General features: G+C 44.4%; 2 protein-coding genes across 2 annotated transcripts in view; both read right to left on the reverse strand.

Annotated features, from left to right (window-relative positions):
* LRIF1 (ligand dependent nuclear receptor interacting factor 1) overlaps nucleotides 1-5,629 on the reverse strand; it is a gene marked incomplete at its 5' end in the record, with an annotated part of 29,500 nt that extends 23,871 nt beyond the window's left edge. Inside the window, one exon of the mRNA XM_084611586.1 lies at nucleotides 5,448-5,629. Within this exon, the coding sequence (XP_084467712.1) occupies nucleotides 5,448-5,629 (182 nt within the window). The remainder of the gene's footprint in view (nucleotides 1-5,447) is intronic.
* Nucleotides 5,630-12,860: 7,231 nt separating this feature from the next.
* LOC311511061 (cryptochrome-1-like) overlaps nucleotides 12,861-19,546 on the reverse strand; it is a 34,264-nt gene continuing 27,578 nt past the window's right edge. The window contains exon 11 of the mRNA XM_084611352.1: nucleotides 12,861-16,195. Coding sequence (XP_084467478.1) covers nucleotides 16,098-16,195 — 98 coding nt within the window. The 3' untranslated portion in view covers nucleotides 12,861-16,097. The remainder of the gene's footprint in view (nucleotides 16,196-19,546) is intronic.

Raw genomic sequence — 19,546 nt, forward strand, 5'->3', positions numbered from 1 at the left:
CTGCCTCAGTCCTGAGCGCCCTCCCAGAGCCAGCACTCCAAACCCCCTCTCGAACACAAACTCCTTCTCAGAGCCCGCACCCCCTCTTGCACCCAAACTCCCTCCCAGAGCTTGCACCCCACACTCCCTCCTATGCCCCAAACCCCTGCCTCAGGCTCAGCCTGGAGCCCCCGCCACATTCCAAACCCCTTGGCCCTAGGCCAGAGCCAGCACACACCCCCCCCGCCCCAGCCTCGTGAAAGTGAGCGAGGGTGGGGGAGAGCAAGTGATGCAGGGAGGGAGGATGGAGGGAGGGGGGCAGGGCTTTGGGGAAGGGGTGGGGCTGGGGTGTTTGGGTTTGTATGATTAGACAGTTGGCAACCCTATCATTACCCCAAGTACTGACCCTCAGTTACCCCTCACTAACTTCCACATTGACATCCCTACACCCCATCACCTCCAACTGACCCCCAGTTAACCGTCATTAACCCCACGTTAGGCCCTTCATTCTACAGTCACCTCAACTGACCCCCCCAGTTACCCTTCGCTGACCTCTCCATTGACCCCCCACTCCCCATCACCCCAGTTGATCCCCAGTTACGTCTTAACTTCTCCACTGACCCCCCCTACTCTTCATCATCCCCAACTGACCCCACAATTACCTCTCCCTGTCCTCTTTCTAGCCCTCCACACCAATCACCCCAGCTGACCCCCAGTCACACCCAACTGACCCCCCAATTACCCCTCATGGACTCCCCACTTCCAAATAATCCCTAACTGACCACCTAATTCAGGGTTATGAATAAAGACAAAAGATTGCTATGGTATATTTTGGGACGCAAGGAAACAGATGGAGTCCTTAACCTGTGAGGCAAATGACAGTATTCTTGTCTCATGAAAAGAGGGTCACAGCCAACCTGGCTGTAAAGTGTTGCAAGAAGTTTTGGTGAGCAATACTTGGTTAGACTTAAGAGTATCTTGTTAATTAAGTCTTAGGCTTTAAAATGAATGTTATGATTTTATTTTATATGTAATCATTTGTTTCCAATACTTGGTTGCTACTGCTTGAATCTCTATGCTTTGTTAAATAAACTTATACTGATTTCACTATAAACATACCTCAGTGCTGTGTGGTAAGCACAGCAGTGATCTGAGGTGGAACTGGTAAGCTGGGATGTACCGTTTCTTTGGAAGCAGCAAATCTGTGACTATCAAAGAGAAGCTCAAAGGGCTCAAGGGTTGGGGTGCACCAATCTGTAACTTGTAGGCTGATGTCAGGGCCTGTGAGGCCTAAAAGGGAGTACTTAGATGCCGTGGCTGGTGGGGTTGGGAAGCTGATCCACAGCAGACACAGATGAGGCTTTCTCATGCTAAGGTAGCGAGGTGCCTCACAACCCAGGGAAGCATCACCCCTTCACCCCTCACTGGGCCCCACATTCCCCAGTCAACTCTCACTGACCCTCCCCACTAGTCCCTTCACCTCCCACTGTCCCTGCTACTTCACAATTGCCACCCAATGACTTGCTTCACTGGTCCTTCCACACCCACGCTGTAAAATGTAATTGTAAATGGTGAATCATCATTGGGTGGATATATTTCTAGTGTGATTCCACAGCGATCAGTTCTTGGCCCTACACTTTTGTCAATGACTTTGAAGAAAATATAAAATCATCACTGATAAAGTTTGCAGAGGACAAAGTTTGGAAGAGAGATAAATAATGATACAGAGTGATTTGGATCACTTGGTAACCTGGGTACAAGCAAATATCCTGTGTTTCAATATGTAAAGTTATACACCTAGGAACAAAGAATGTAGGCCGTACTTACAGGGTGTGGAACTCTATCCTGGGAAGCAGTGACTCAGAAAAAGACTTGAGCATCATGACAGATAATCGGTTACACATGAGCTTCCAAAAGCTGTGGCCAAAAGGGCTAATGCAATCCTTGGATGTATAAACAGGAATCTTGAGTAGGGGTAGAAATTATATTATCGCCTTGCACCCCCACAGGCTCATTTGCTGGGTCAAGGCTTAGCAGAATAAACTATTTCAGAATAGTTCCTCACGGGAGCACTCTTATTCTGGAATGGCGATAGCACTTTAAATCCACACCCACCATATTCCAGAATAACTTCCTGATGTAGACAAGCCCTGACAATCTGGCCCTTAGTGAGTACAATTTTGTTTTCAGGTTTGAAGCCACTTAAGACTAGATTTTGCATTACATATGCCTGACCAATGGCAAAATGCTTTAGCAAACATTATCCCAGATCAGAGGGGTAGCTGTGTTAGTTTGGATCTGTAAAAGAGGCAAAGAGTCTTGCCGCTTTTACATTATCCCAGATGGATTTGTTTATAAAAGCTTTTGCAGAAGAGCTAGATTTGTGGCAAGGTGATGAATAAACTTGGAGCAGTATCACACAATCTCAGAAGGTGCATGACTTATGCTTATCATCTAGGACAATTGCATCAAGAGTGGCTTTCAGTGAAGTAGGTTGTGTTGTAATGTCCCCTAAGCAGTTGACGGGTTATTCCGTATACAAATATGGCATCCCTTGAAAATGTTGCGTTATTCTTTGTGACACAGAAGCTAAGCACATCTAGGGTGACCAGATGTCCCATTTTATAGGGACAGTCCCGTTTTTGGGGGCTTTTTCTTATATAGGCGCCTATTACCCCCCACCCCCGTCCCGTTTTTTCACAGTTGCTATCTGGTCACCCTAAGCACATCCAAAGAGTACATGCGCATATCTGAATAATCCTTCAATCACTACAAATTCTAGGTGATTTCAACATTCTTCTACCGAAGGTATCTGCTGACATGCAGTCCAATGCAGTAAATACTAGAATTAGACAGAACATTTAAAATGAAATAAAAAATGTTGATAACAATAAAAATAATATTAAAAAGGAAAAAAATGGAAAACATTTTCATGACATTTCTCCTTGACTACTAACCAGCTCTTGTAAACACAGGATGGGTAAAATTGGAAAGGAATGATGGTCCAGTGGCTAGGTTACTATTTAGTACTTGGGAGACTTAGTCTCCTGTCTCTGCTCCACTACTGATTCCCTATAAGACCTTGGGCAAGTCACTTAAGCCCAGAAATTCAAAGATATTTAGATGCTTAATGCCCATTGATTTCAATGGGAGTTAGGCTCCTAAATTCTGGGTTCTGGGCCTGGCTCCCACATCTATAAAATTGCCCTGCCCTGCCTCACAGGGGTGTGTGAAGATAAATACATGAATGATTCTGAGATGCTCAGATACTATGGTGATGGTGGCCAGATAATTACTTTGGTCCATAACAAAAAAAATTCATTTATTTTGGTCACTAGCCATTTCATAGAATCATAGAATATCAGGGTTGGAAGGGACCTCAGGAGGTCATCTAGTCCAAGCCCCTACTCAAAGCAGGACCAATCCCCAACTAAATCATCCCAGCCAGGGCTTTGTCAAGCCTGACCTTAAAAACCTCAAAGGAAGGAGATTCCACCACCTCCCTAGGTAACGCATTCCAGTGCTTCACCACCCTCCTAGTGAAAAAGTTTTTCCAAATATCCAACCTAAACCTCACACACTGCAACTTGGGACCATTATTTGTATTTGTCCTAATGAACTTTGAACTTTTATGAATGGATTTACCCTCTCTAATGAACCAATTGATCCAGTTATGGCACGGACTCTGTATTTCCATATGTTAGGACTCTCTTAGTGAAACTTTTTTAGTTTGTGTTAGAAGGAGGTTGTAGTTAAAAAAAAAAACAAAAAAAAAACAGTGTCTCAAATCTCCTTGCATAATCCAGACAACTCACAAAAACTTCTTGGAACGCATTCACCATAGGTGCTTAGATAGCATAGTGATGAGATAAACATAGATAGATTTAAAGGCTATGTCTACATTGGCATACATACTGGGGTACTTACCCATGTTTATGCGCCCACATGTACCCCATTCTCATGCTGAGTGTTCACATATGCTGTGCTTGACATGGGTACAAGCTGTATACCCACATATACCCATATACACGCTTCCACTTTTTGGTATATATGTTTGGCGTTAGCATTTCAGGAGTGGTATTCCAGCATTCTGTGAATTACAGGAGACACTCTAGGAACCTCCTTGCAGTGTGTTATTGGTACTGTCCACTACTTTCACACATTTGTCAGTGGGTGTTTCTGCTGATCCCTATCTCCTGCTAAACTTGGTGGAGGACATAGCAAGTGACTGAATATGTGTTTCTGCTCCTGATCTTTCTTGCAGGACAAATGTGCATGCACTGCATACACAACTGGGGAGCACCTTGGGGGAATGAACTTGGACCTTCCTTACAAATCAAAGATGGGTAACTGTGATGGTGACTGATCCACTGGCATCCCATGACACAGAGATGATGTCCCTTTGCTTAGGATGATGACCCGTTGCTGCAGAACTTCAGAAGGAGGAAACAGTCATTCCTGGAGCTCCATGAGGAGCTGGCCCCAACACTACAGTGGCAGAACACTCAGTTCTGTAGACCCATATTGGACGCTCTCATCTACTCATAATGTAGATGGTTGCCATCACCAAAGGTCCAGAAATTAGAGCTGGGTTCCAGAGAATGGGGTTTCCAAACTACATGGGGGCCATCACTAGCACTCACATCCCCATACTTTGCCCACCGAAAGGAGTGAGTGAATATGTCCGTTGAAAAGATTACTATTCACTCGTTCTTCGAGACTTAGTGAATCATAAAGGCAGGTTCATAAATGCTGAGGTTTGGATACACAGGAAAGGTTCATGATGCAAGGGTGCTGAGGAGATTGAGACTATATTTACAAGGGGAGGAAGGGACTTTATTCCCCAAAACAACATGGTTTTGTATGGTGTTTCTGTGCCCACGGTTACTCTGGGAGATCCCACATACCTGCTCTGGCTAATGAAACCCTACCCAGACATCAATGTCCCTGAAAAACGTGAAATCAACTTCAAACTACAGTTTCAGGATGGTAGTGGTGTGTGCCTTTGGATGGCTGAAGGCTTGTTGGTGATGCATGCACATTCGCATGCCAATATGGATAATTCCATCCACATTATTGTGGCATGCTGTGTGCTTCATAATGTTTGTGAGACTAAAGATGGCTACTTAAGCACAGAGTGGTCACAGGACAGGGCTGGCTTGCAAGGCCTTTACTGACAGCCTGATCCGGTATACTTTCGTACTGGTGCTGGATCACAGCAGACCAGGGAAATCCTAGATGTAATTTGTGCCTACATCTTGGAACAGCAAGGAGGCAGGGGGTGACCTCAGCCTGGTCCCAAACAAAGCACCACATCCCTTCCATCATCATCACTCCCATAACTGCATTGACGATTGTGTCTCAGTGCTTGAGTCTCCACAAAGTCCATTCCTGTCCACTCTTTCATGTTATCAATCCATCTCCTCTTCCATCTACCTCTTCTTCTCTTCCCCTGTACTGTCCCTTACAGGATGATCTTCGATAGGCCAGATGATCTTGTTTCATGGCCATACCACTTCAGCTTGTGCTTCTTCACAGTCATCAGGAGGTCTTCATATGACCCAGTGCATTGGGTAATGATGTTATGGACCTCTTCAATAGTGATGCAGTCAAAGTAGGAGATGCCCAGGATTTTATGGAAGTATCTCATCTCCACTACCTGTATTTTCCATTCAAGTTCTGCCATAAGGGTCCATGTCTCGTATGCATACAGAAAAATGGAGATGACCAGTGCATGCAGCAGTTTCGGTTTGGATTCCAGGGAGATGTTCTTGTTCCTCCAAATTGGCGTTAGCTTTGCCACTGTTGCTGTTGTCTGCACAGTTCTTGCCCGAATTTCTGCCTTGGATCCTTCATCAGTGACGATTGCCCTCAAATACTTGAACTGTTTCACGGTCTCCAGCTTTTGTCCACTTACAGTGATATGTGAGCTGATCCCATCACGTTTGTTTGTCATCAGCTTGGTTTTCTCTGCACTGGTTTTCCATACCGTATTTTGCGGAGGTTTCATCTGATCATTTCACAAGGTTGGCAAGTTCATCTTCGCTACCTGCCAGGCCGTCAATGTCATCAGGAAACCGAAGATTTGAGATTGTTCGCCTCCCTCCCCCCCCCCGCCCCCCAGTGCTGACTGTGCATATGTGATCTTTTAGGGCATCAGTCATTATGCGCTCCAAGTAGATGTTGAACACTGTGGGCAAAAGAAGGCAACCTTGCTGGATTCCAACAGTGGTACGAAACCACTGTCCTATTGTGCCATTGCCTTGCCATACAGTTGTTTAATGGTAAGAATAAGCCTTCAACCAACATTGTACTTCTTCATGGTTGCCCAGAGAACTTCATGCCATACTCTGTCAAACGCCTTCTTGAAGTCAACAACGACAGGGTAGATGTCCTGCTGGTGTTGCAAGTACTTCTCACATAGAACACGAAGATTGAAAATCTGTTCTGTTGTACTTCTTCCAGCATGAAAGCCAGCCTGTTCTTCAGTGATGATATTCTCTGCTTGTGGTTTCAATCTGTTCAATATGACTTTCAACATCACTTTGCTGGGATAGCTAATTAAGTTTATGGTCCGGTAATTCTGACAGAATTGCAGGTTGCTTTTCTTTGGCAGAGTGATGATTAGTGACTGTGTCCACATGGAGGGCCACTCATTGGTCTGCCAGATGTTGTTGCAGATCTTGGTGAGTACATCTATTACTTTATCCACCCTTTTCTTTTTCTTCCCCAGTTAATAAAGTTATCTGTTATTTCCATGCACATTGCACTTTCTACATGTCTCCAGTTTACTATGTTCTATTCACATATAACTGGACAGGAGGAGGGAGTTGGGGTAAGTTGGGAGGGACAAAAAGGACCTTCATTTTTCTATTCAGGGGAGTTATGTGACTTAAGGTACTGACTGGTGGGGCCTAAAGCTGGAGGGAGGGAAACAACAAAACAATTTACCCTTTCATCACAGCCAGAATGAAGGGTCTACACATAAGTAAACAAAAATAACATTTACTGAAACTAGTGAATGTAGAAATGGGGGGAGGGATAGCTCAGTGGTTTGAGCACTGGCCTGCTAAACCTAGGGTTGTGAGTTCAATCCTTGAAGGGGACCATTTAGGGATCTGGGGTAAAAATTGGGGATTGGTCCTGCTTTGAGCAGGGGATTGGACTAGATGACCTCCTGAGGTCTTTTCCAACCCTGATAGTCTATGAACTCTGAACATATTTTTAAAAGCAACTGTGCAAGAAAGCAAAACAGATTAGACTCCCTAAGAACATTCAAACTATAATGACTATGACTTTGTTTTTCTTGGCCTTGAACTCCCTTTCCCCCAGACAAGGGGGGAACGGCTGCAGAAAACAGTCCAGGGGAGACAAACAGGGGCATCTCCTGCATGGGGTTTGGGGGCAGGACACATGATAGCCTTCAGACACAGTCTCAGTCAGGCTCATTCTTCCCCTCCTACATGGTCACAGAGCCTCCCCTAGGAGGGGCTTTGGGTGCCAGTGCAGGGTGCTGTGCCTGGAGTCCTGCAGCCCCCGTCTTGTCCCTGGGGGTGGGGTTTGAATCCTCCATCTCAGCAGCACCCTGGGCTGCAGATCAGAGAATCCTAGAATCCTAGAATCTCAGGGCTGGAAGGGACCTCGGGAGGTCATCTAGTCCCACCCCCTGCTCAAAGCAGGACCAATCCCCAACTAAATCATCCCAGCCAGGGCTTTGTCAAGCCTGACCTTAAAAACCTCTAAGGAAGGAGATTCCACCACCTCCCTAGGTAACACATTCCAGTGTTTCACCACCCTCCTAGTGAAAAAGTTTTTCCTAATATCCAACCTAGACCTCCCCCACTGCAACTTGAGACCATCACTCCTTGTTCTGTCATCAGAACAGAAGCTGGAGGAGGAGAAGATGGCAGATGAGGAGAAGGTGCCAGTTCCCAGACATTGGCAGTGGCTATTGTGGCAGGCAGGACTGAATCCTTTCCACCACCACTTGTACCTGGGAGTGCAACAGGATATGCTTCCGGTCCCTTTGGGCAAGCTCCTGTTCCCTTTTCCGAGTGTCCTGCTCCAGTAACCAGATCATTATTGACTCCTGCCTCTGGCAAAAATGTTCCTCCCACTCTTCCCTTCCTCTCATAAAGTCAAATTGATTCTGGCTCCTTCTGTTAGTGCCAATGAGCAGGTCCTCAAGTGTCCTCCCTCTTCTCCTGCTGTCCTCGGCTGCTGCTCCTGGCTCCCATGCAGGATGGGTTCACCCTTCTCAGCCAAAAGGTCCTACCAAGCCAATCACAAGAGCAGCATTATATTTTTCCTTTCCCTTCAAAGCGGGTAAAAAAATCCTCCTACATGACATAACTTTGCTGTTGAAGGCCACAATACAGACACTTTTCGGCATTTCAGGAATGCAATTGTTTCATTACCCTTATTTCTCAGATAACTTTTGCAGTCCCTCAGAAAGGAGTACCTGCTTAAAATTTTAGGTAGCATGAAATAATAGTTATAAAACAATGTAATGTCTTTAAGTGTGTGACTGGGTGGGTGGGCTGGGGGTGCATTTATTTTAGGGGCAATGTTAATGGTTCCCACTGTCTTTCTTTAAGTCTGGCCATCAACTAGACAGAGAACATAGCAGTTCTGAAAGTACCTGACTGGAAAAGGGAGGTGGCTTCCCAGTCCTGTGGTGGGGATCCAACAATCTATGCCAGCGAGATCTTGGTGTTGCTGCTCACCCCAAGAATGGAGAGGTTTTGGTGAGCTATGAGAACATGGACCCAGAATGTTTGTACTACCACTGGAACTTAAGAACCAGCTAGAGTTTCTGCTGCGCCCCAAATTTGTGGACATATACCTACAGGACTGGGAGGCAATCCAAACAGAAATAAATTATATACTAAGATAGAAGATTGTGCCTGCATGGAGAGGGAGAAGTAAACCACTGCAAATGCTTACCCTTCCCAAGCCAGCCCACACAGTGTCAGGAAATCCAGCCCCTTCATCTAGTGAAGTGCGGAGAAAGGAACAGGGAAAGAAAGAATCACAAAGCAGCTGTACTTTTCCCCCATGAACTTTCCAATCAAGACTGCAAGCCACACACCTTCCCACTGCAAAGGGACACTGCATTGCATTTGTGCAACCACTGGAGCAGATCCACCCCCCACACATAAATATCTTGTGATGCCGGCTACAATAGTGCCACACGAATGCCTGTTCTCACTTTCTAGTGACATCGTAAACAAGAAGCGGGCAGCATTATCTCCTGCAAATATAAACAAACTTGTTTTCAAGCAATTGGCTGAGCAAGTAGGACTGAGTGGACTTGTAGGCTCTTAAGTTTAATATTATTTTATTTTTGAATGCAGTTTTTTTTGTACATAATTCTACATTTGTAAGTTCAACTTTCATGATAAAGAGATTGCACTACAGTATTTGTATTAGGTGAATTGAAAAATACTATTTCTTTTGTTTTTACAGTGCAAATATTTGTAATAAAAATAATATAAAGAGAGCACTGTACACTTTGTATTGTGTTGTAATTGAAATCAATATATTTGAAAATGTAGAAAACATCCAAAAATATTTAAATAAATGGTAATCTATTGTTTAAAGGGGCGATTAATTGGAGGGTGATTAATTGTGCAATTAATAATGATTTTTTAATCGTGCGATTAATTGCAATTAATTTTAATTGCTTGACAGCCCTAGAACTTTTTATGTGCACTGTTTTAACTTATATGTATCCTGTTATAATGTAATAGCAAACATATACATTGCATATACTCCTGCAACTAAATAACCCATCAAAAGATAAAGCAGCTTTGTGGAATGGAAATGAAAAACTTTAACTGAAAAGTGCTAATTTCAAAGCAAGTGGCCACTGTGTGTGATGACCAGTGGTCAAAGACCCTAAGTGCATTTCTCACTCATCACCATCAAAGGAAAAGTCCATGTGGGTAGTGACCCTGTCAGCTTGTTTTCTGTGACAATAAGTGATAAGAATGGATTCAAGGAAAGATCTTTCATCTCTGGACTCTTACAGGGAAGTTTACCAGATGCAAAGTGGAGATTCCCAACGACAATCTGGGTACCCTGAAAAGGCTTTTGGGAAACTGGCAGTTTATTACATCACCACCAGTTTGGGGTATCTGCCTGTTTTCTGCCAGTCTGCCCGGAGGCAGGCACTCACAGTTGTGAACCACTCCAGACAGTGTGACGGGGCAACTTTCCCAAGACTGACTCCCTTTGTTCTTTAATGGATATATTCTAATTCAGCAGGCATAGAAATTCAAGGAAAGGCCAAAGTGAATAGAGGAAGATGGACATCTCTGCCCCTCGGTGCAATCTAAATGGGGGTGGGGATGGGGGTGGGGTTAGCCTCATTAATAACCAAAGCTGCTTGATGTGATTTATACATGACTGTCTGTCAATACAGAAGGGTTTCTTGAAAATCTGTTTTTTAAAATGAGCCAAAACAAATATTGCCACTCTACCCGGTCAAAGGCCTTCTTTGCATCCAGAGATAACAGTAAATAAGGTTTGTATTCTAATTGGGTTGAAAGTACTAGATTTACTACACACTGAACATTATCTACTCCATGATGTCCAACTATAAGCTCCACTCAAACTCTGTGGATAAGTCTTCTCCATGACAATATAGATTGCAGACAATCTACTGGAGTGCTGAAATTGTGTCTAACTAAATTCTTTAGTAGTTCTACAGCTGATTATGCAACTTCTAACAGTGACACTTTGTATTATACATGCCAGAACCCTATTTTCAATGACTTAGAACTATTTTTTCCCCAAAATTCTGCATTTTGAACTCTAGCGGCAAACAATATGAAGTTTGAAGTTTTAAAGTGTAGCCAAATTTGAGTTAACTCTATGCAAACAAACCCACGAACGACCAAACTCAGGCCTTATCTAACAGATTACAATGTCAATGGAAAGATTTAGGGCCTGCTTCAATGGTGATGAAACAGTGGGTATCTGCTTGGTTTACTAACAGCTGAATGAATTTTCATGTAACTTTACAAAAATCTTTTTGCTGACACCAAGTATAGAAATTTCCAAGCCTAAAGAAAAATTTCTGAGTGAGTGAGATGTTTGTAACTGGGCAAAAGTTGCAACTTCATCTGTAGGATTGACAACCACAAAATCTATTACACAGTGAAAAAACTGAAAAAGAGTGGTGGTTCTGTAATCCAAATTAGAATTTGCAGTCCTTTGTCTCCTTATAGCGGCTGGTCCACATGAGACATTTATAAGTCTGCTAATGTGTCCAGCTAATGGATTACATATAAAATTTTCAAAATGGCTAAGTGACTAGGCTCCTAAGTCCTATTTTCAAAAGTGACTTAAGTACTTAGGAGGGTAAGTTTTATTGAAAGTCTCTGGGGCTTAGACTCCTAACTCACTCAGTGATTTTTGAAAATTTTACGCTTCGTCCTTTAGCTCAAGCTGTGAAGTTTCTACCATTGAAGGTCTTGCGTTTGAACCTTATTATCAATCCAAGCAGGGTTAGTGTGATGAAGTGGGACTGTTCTTAATGTTTCCTCTGAATAGTGTGGAGGTGCCTCAGTTTCCCCTAGGCAGTTCTTAAGTATCTAGGTGGTGGGGTAAGGGTGTATGATCATTGCAGAGCCATAGAGGGCAAGTGTGTGCAGGGGTCTGGACACAGAGAATGGCGAACACCCTGTTTCCTGGCAACTGATGGCCTGGCCCTTCCCCCCTGCGAGGTGAGAGCTAAAGGGGTTGGAGAGCAAAGGAATCAGGTGACCTCCTGGCCCGGGAAAGGGACAAAGCCCAGAGGAGGAGGGGCTGGAGGGAGTTTCAGTTTGGGGCTGGCTGGAGACATGGAGTGAAGGGCAGACGTGGTTGTCTGGCTCACTGCCCCCCAAAATGGACCCAGCTGAGGGATCCGGTTCTCTGCACCTACAAGCTCAGTTTTAGACCATGTTCCTGTTGTCTAATAAACCTCTGTTTTACTGGCTGGCTGAGAGTCACGTCTGACTGCGAAGTTGGGGTGCAGGACCCTCTGGCATTCCCAGGAGCCCCGCCTGAGCGGACTCGCTGTGGGAAGCGCACGGAGGGGTAGAGGATGCTGAATGCTCCGAGGTCAGACCCAGGAAGGTGGAAGCTGTGTGAGCTTTGTGTCCTGAAGACAGGCTGCTCACAGAAAGGAGACTTCCCCAGAGTCCTGACTGGCTTCATGGGGAGCAGTTCCAGAGCATCACCCAGGGACTCTGTGACAGTTAGTTACAAAAATGTTGCCCTATGCAGGGCTTCAACTCCAGTAGACCCCATATGCTCAGGATGAGCTTCACCAGATGGAGGAAGCATGTATCTCATCCTAGGAAAGAAACTGCCTTTGTCTCCCTCCAGGGGCTGGTCCACAAATGCAGGTTTATGAATCTGATACTGTTTAACAGCTAGTGAATTTATTCCGTTAGCTCAAGCAGTGATGTTTGTGCTTTCAGCAGCGAAGGGCCCAGGTTCAAACCTGTGGTCAGCCTAAGGGGAGTCAGTACAATCTCTTATTAACATTCCTGGGTCACCCTTTATTACATGATGTCATTTAGAATTTAAGGGTGAGATCTTCACTCTTGCTCTGGCCCATTTACACCACGTAAAAGGAGCAGAGCAGAGTAAAAGGGCCGTAAAAGCTTGGATGCAGTTGGGGAAGGAACTGCAGAAGACAATAAGTAAGACGGCAAGTGTCCAATATAGGCAACTTTGGCCCCAATGTAAACACAGACCTTTGCAAAGATAAGCTGCATAGAAAAAAAAATAGCAGGGGCTATAATAAATGTTATTCAGCCTGAAAGCACAAGGTTGGCTTTCTTTGCGTATAAAACAAACAAAACATCAGACAGTATGGTGAATTATTTTGTATTTAAGGCACTCATCACATTGGTAGCTGAGTGCGCTTTGCATAGCTTAAATCCAGTCACTACCATTGCCAAATATGAACAGTCAAACATCACACTCAAGAGAACAGAGAAAGGCTGATCAGTTGGCTATGTGCTCAGGATATCATAACTCTTAATAAGTGGGAAGCCTGCACAGCGGGATGTGTGGCCAAGTTTACATTTAATTATTGTTGGCCTTTTCCCAAGCAGTAGCAGATTTCAGGGTCTTTTAGGTCAGGTTCCCCCGGAGAAGAAATTGATGATATGGATTTTGTTTATTTACAACCTGTTCCCAAGTCCTGTTCCCTTGAACAAGTGATCACAAACTCTACAAGGGTAACTGCCTCCTGCAGAAACTTCAGCTAAAACACCACTGCTTTGTGACCAGGAAGCAGATGTCTCGGGTCTCCATTTCTTTTGGAATCTTTGTGCTCAACGCATTGTTCCTTGCTCCTACTTCAGCTTCTGGGCTTTACCTGGGAACCTCCATGTCTAAACCTGCTAACCTAGCACTACATAGCCTCAAAAGGTGAGTGTGGGCATCAACCCTCCTTCTGTGCAACTGCTTTACAATACAAAGGAACTTCAGAAAGTGTTAAATTGCCCACAAGAGAGTGTTTTAACCCACACAATCCCCTTACTAGCTGCTTGGGTACAATGACTAGATGGTTAATTTTAACTCTTTCTACGGAGAGTTTCATCCTGGGTGCCTATACAGACGCCCCCTGACTTACGCAATCATTCTGTTCCGGAAAGCCTTGCGTAAGTCGGAAACATATACTCATACATTATGCAAAAATTTACACAACTCAAAAATCCTATTTCTGGTTTATGGAACTTTTTCCGTAAGTGCGTATTTGCGTAAGTCGGGTCTTGCGTAACCCAGGGAGCATCTGTACGTTAATGATTTAATGTGTATGAGATCAGCACCTGTTGGCATAACAATACATTGTCTGGTGGTAATGAATTTCAGAGGTATTGAACTGCTACTAAAGGTCCTACCTCTGGCCATCCCAAGTGTCACCTTTAAGACAGTTAGTTACAGTGCTCTTGATAAACATAGGTCAGAGAGGGAAAGGTGCTCTTTTAGATAGTGAGATTTAGGTCCAGGCCATATGGGGCTTGTGAGTAATGACTGACACCTTGTGTAGCGAGGTGACTACCCCACTCCTGCCCTGATGGGGTTAAAGCAGCCCAGGAGAGGGCTGTGAATGGGAAAAGCAGGCTGATTGGGAAAGCAGCTCTGTGGCCAGCTTAATCAGCGTCCACCTGGCCCTTATAAGAGGGCTGTGGGCCAAAAGTGAAGACAGACACTCTCTCTAACTTCCTAGAGAGAGAAGGACCTGGCTGCCTGGGAAGCTAAGAAGGGTACCTAGGGTGGAGCCGTGCTGGGGAAAGGCAGAGGGAGCTGAGGAGCTCCAGCCTAGCAAAGCCCCAGGCTGAAGGCCTAGTGAAAGGCCTATGAAAGGGTCCTGGGGCTGCAGAGGGGCAGCCCAGAGATAGGCAGAGGCAGCTGGTCCAACCCCCTTGCCGATGATGAGTGGTTCATAGACTGCAGTCTGCCCCAGGGAGCGGGGGCTAGATGGTGACTGGCAGTGGCCACTGAGGCAAGGTGGGGGTAGAGGGTTGGGGGATTCCCTGGGTGGGAAGAGTCGGATTGTGGGTTACTGCTGGGGCAGAACCAGGATGAGGAGGGCACCGGGGTCCTGGAGGGACACGGGGGCCAGCGGCAGGCGAGACACTGGCTGCAGAGGGCACTCCTGGCTGGAAGGGCTGATTCCCAGGACGACCAACAGGAGGCACTGCACCAGTGAGTCGTCGCCCCATGACAACTTGACTATAATGAGGCAAGATCCACATCCAAGCCCCCATTTCCACCTGCAGTTGGCAAAGGTTTTCTGGACACTAATGTAATTCGTACGGCTAGGAGCAGTGAGGAGTCTAACACCACCCAAGACGGTGGGTGTTGACCACATCTGAGCAGATAGGAACAGTAACAAATTGCACCAGTGCTTCCTCTCAAAAATACTTTCCCTTGCTAATGAGCAGCACCTCCATCTTCTCCCACATAAGCTTTAGAGAACTGGCTTTCATCCAGGTCCCCTGGCAACTACTGTGTCTGATGAAGAACCATAGAGCTGAATATCATCCGCATGCCATCTCTTCTCCCAGCAGCTTCACGCAGACTTTGTACAGCACAGGTGACAGGACTGATCCCCTTCAGGCCTGTGTAGCTATGGGATTTTATTCATTCCTGCCAGGTCCTGCAGATGTGCCAGCAACATCTTGTCATGAGCATTGTCAAAGGCCACTGGATGATCCAGCATTATCACCAGAAATGTCTGACCTCTCTCCATGGCTCATTGATTGTCATGATTCATGCCATTTCCATACTAGGTTCATGGGCTCTTTGGGGTGAAGGAACTTGGAGATGCCAGATTGCCGCTGGAGTTGCCCTTCCCACCAGTCCCTCAAGGAGCGTCCCAGAGACACAGGAGGACACCATGCATGATGGTGGATTGTTCTGTGGACTCCACTTTGCATAAGACAGAAAATTCAACAACAACAACAACAAAAATCTATTTAAAACAAAACTACCAACCTCCTCCCCAAATAAAACCCCCAACAAGACAATGGGCTACTCTACTTCTCTTTGAAATGTCACAAACGTAGTGTTTCAATTTAAAGTGACTTTTTGCTTGCATTCAGTTTTAAAAAAATCCCTATCCCATATTTTTGCAGGAACTTACTGTGATGGCACATAGTGCTGCTTTAGGAAACTGGGTGGCAGCCCCCGTTTCACAAGGTATTTAGCACACGTCTAACTTTAAGTACCCGGGTAGTCGTATTGAAACCAATGGGACTGCATGCGTGCTTAACATTTCCACTTGCACATTAGTACACATTGCTGAATCAAGCACTGTGAGCCGACAGGTAGGGTTGGCACACGCAACCAAGTGCAGTTTTAGGGCTGGTCTACACAGAGCAGTAATGTAAACGCTGGGGTGGGAGTGGGATCTTTAAAGTGCACTGCATTACGCATTAGTTGGTCCGTGTAGAACGTGCCGGTGCACACTAAATGTTCCGAACTGTGCTTAATTGTAGTACTAGCCATTCATCCAGTACAATCACTAACTATTTACATGATTCCCCCAACGAAAGTCTGGATCTTCTCTTTGCCATTCTGCAGATCTTGGTAAGTCCTTACAGAATCTATGTCTGTTCTCTATTCCGGGCACGTTTTCCTTTCTTTGGATTTTCTTCAGAGAGTTCATGCTTTAGCCCCATTTCCATTGGATCATCCATGTCATCTAGGGAGGGGGAGAAAAAGGAAAAGCATAAAACCACGGCACAAAAGCAGCTTTGTGGGTAGAGCACTGGACTGGGACTCAAGAGACCTGGGTTTTATTTCCAGCTCTGCCACTGACTTGCAGGGGGACCTTGGGCAAGTCACTTCCCCACACCGCCGCAAATTTCAAGTGGCTAAAGCAGGACACAGCACCACTCAGGTTTGGCCCGTCTGCCCCTCTGTAGATGGAGACAGAGGGACAGCTGGACCAAACCTGAGTGGCGCTTGCAACCCTATGTGCCAGGTCACAATGCCACTTAATTTGGGGTCCTAAGGCAAACTGTCATTCCCGCCGGCAGCCTTGAATGGGGGAAATGTTCACTTCAGCTGGGATGGAGAATTTTGGGGGTCAAAGCAGGAAAGACCTGGGACTGTTGGAAGGTCTGCTTCCCCTGCTCTGTGCCTCAGTTTCCCCATCTGTAAAATGGGGATAATGATACTGATCTCCTTTGCAAAGTGCTTTGAAATTTACTTAAAGTGCTATATAAGAGCTAGGTATTATTATTATTCCTATGGCTCTATCAGATGTGACGTTCAGTGATGATTGCTCAAAGGTGAAATCACACAGCTCAGGTACAAACGTCTTTGCAGGCAATAGGAATGATCTGGAAGCCAGGAACTCTATAGTTTCACTGCTGGCTCTGACACTGACAAGCCATTTCTATCTGTGTAATAGGGATAATAATACTTGCCTACATCACAGGGTTGTTGGGGGGATTAACTGGTGAATGTATAATTCTGACTGTGAGGAGCTTACAGCTAATATACATTCATCTTGGCATGGTAATGCGCAGGAATGGGAATGATTTGTTCCGTCTGAACATACAAATTAATAAGTAGATGCTTAGTCTCTAAGGTGCCACAAGTACTCCTTTTCTTTTTTAGAACTATCAATCACTGTATATTTGATTATGGAATATCTACACTGATCACTGGAGGACACTTAGATCTAATGATACTGTTGTAGCTGTATTTCTGGGTGGGATTCCCTTGTGCAGAGGGGCCAGCACAAGACCTGGTCCCATCACTTAAATTGTATTTCAAGGGCTTACGTGGGCCTTGAGTGGTGCCTTGGGTGGCACAGTGGATAATAAAACTTTCTGTGAGTTCAGGCTAATCCAGACTAGTTGGGTTTTCATCCATATTCTCCAGAGAAGCAGCAGAATCAAGGAAGCTGTAATATCAGGCTGTCATTCATAGCCCTTTCTCTCCCTACTTTGTCAGCAATGGAATCAAAGAGACACCTCCTTTCATTGTATTCACTTTGAAACCCACTCTGCCACCCTTAGTTGGTATGAATACTATTCACTGCCACTGAGCTTAACGGGACAAGTCTTCTGAGTAAGTACTACTTAACATGACCAAGGAATGTGGAATTTGGCCCAGGTGAAATAATATGAAAGAAGCCACCTATTTCACACCACTGTATTTAGCCAATGACTTCTAGAGAGTTTTTTTGTTTGTGTGTATGGCAGGAGGGATAGGGGAGAGAGAGGGCTTTTTAAAAGATCTTGTTTCACAGCCTATAAACCAGTTCTCTGTGAAATTTCTCAAATATATTCAGGTACTGACAGAACCTTTCAGATTTCCATTACCATGGGATACATACAATTACCAAAGAAAAAAGAATATGGAGAAACTTCTGTGTGGAATCATCTTCCGAAAAGATGACCCAGGAGAGATACCTTTGATCAAAAACTTTTATTTCCCTGTTCCAATTGTTCATTCACTAGCTATTTATACTTTATCAGCTGTCTTACAGCTTTACACACCTCCATACGTGGAGCAGTCTCAGGTTTATTGTGTAAGATCTCCAACAACATTTGATTCCCTTTGATATACATTTGTTTCTAGAGTCATGTTTTTTTTATCAGACCTTAAAAGAAATTGAGCAAATGTTGTTCTTTAAAGGCCCTGATCCTGCACCTGGATCTGCGCAAGCAGACCTCCATGCCCATGTACAGCTCAACTGAAAGGAGTACCCAGAGAAGTTTCCCAGATAATTTTTGTGGTTCAGATTTCTTTATCCAATATATCACATTTGGAGCACAAGCACCACATTTACTTACATCAGGTGCATTTCTCAAAATATTTTAGGTCAGATCCTTAGCAGATGTCAATCAAGGGAGCTCCATTTCAAAGGAGCTATGCAGATTTACATAAGCTGAACATCTTTCACTGAGTCTCATTAGTTAAGCGTGGTACATGCTGATCTATGAACATAAATCCCGTAGTTATAGTATTAAGAAAAAAATTATTAGGAAGAAAAAATTGAGGCTTGAGTTGCAGGAAGGAATTAGACTAATTTGATTGACAATGTTCACCTATTTCTTGAATCTGAATGGTGTGGGGCACAAGGGGCTTCAGAAGATCTCTCAGACATGCCTATACAATGCCTGATCCAACTCCTTGATTCGTTATATATGGAGTTAATCCATTTTAGCAAAGAAGAGAAAAGATTAATATATTTAGTGTTGTAAGACAGCAATTCCACTCGACTCTGTCAAAGGCTTTTCTGTAACCATCTTTTTCATAACTTTCTCAAAAGTTTTCTCTAGGCTAAAATCTTCATGTGTGGTTAGCTCAAAGGTGATTTACCACACTGGATCAGATCAATGCTATATATACAGTCCTGTATCCCACCTGCTGTCATACTGGATCAATTCAATGGAACATCTAATCTAGTACAATGTCTGACAGGTTTCTGGGGGATGCCCAATATTTGTGGGGCACAGAGCTCAGCTCTGAGGGGGCACACCAGAAGGCAAATGGCAGATCTTCAGTCCTCCTCACTTGTTGAGGTTGCATAAACGGTTGCCGAGCCCCCTCTAGCCATTAGCTTGGAATAACCTACTCAGAGGCACTGATATACACAAAAAGCTGATCTGCTGAGTAAGAGGAGGCCATTTTTGAAGTGAATTTTCAGACCAGAGCCACAATTTAAGATACCTAAGATAAAACTGTCTTTCTGATGGCTCAGCTGGAATATCTCTGAGCTAAGAGAAATTCTTTTACCTCTTGGCTTCAAATTGACAAATTCAGACTTCCTAATTTACCATTCAGCAAGATGGGACACATTTCTACTTTGGTAAAATCTCACTTTGTATTAAGGGAAGAGTAGGCCTATGGCACAAATTATATGCCAAATATAAATTTAAACAAGGAAATTTATAGATTTCCACAGAAATACAAAATTAATTCCCTAGTAAACCTGGCATGGGAGGGAAAAGTTTAATCTACCTAGAATAAATATGATATCTTAATGATCTGAAACAAAAACACTGAACAGAGTTTTATAACTGTACAGTCTTCA

Source organism: Lepidochelys olivacea (assembly GCF_965140295.1).
Source record: "Lepidochelys olivacea isolate rLepOli2 genome assembly, chromosome: 21".
NCBI classification, from domain to species: Eukaryota; Metazoa; Chordata; order Testudines; family Cheloniidae; genus Lepidochelys; species Lepidochelys olivacea.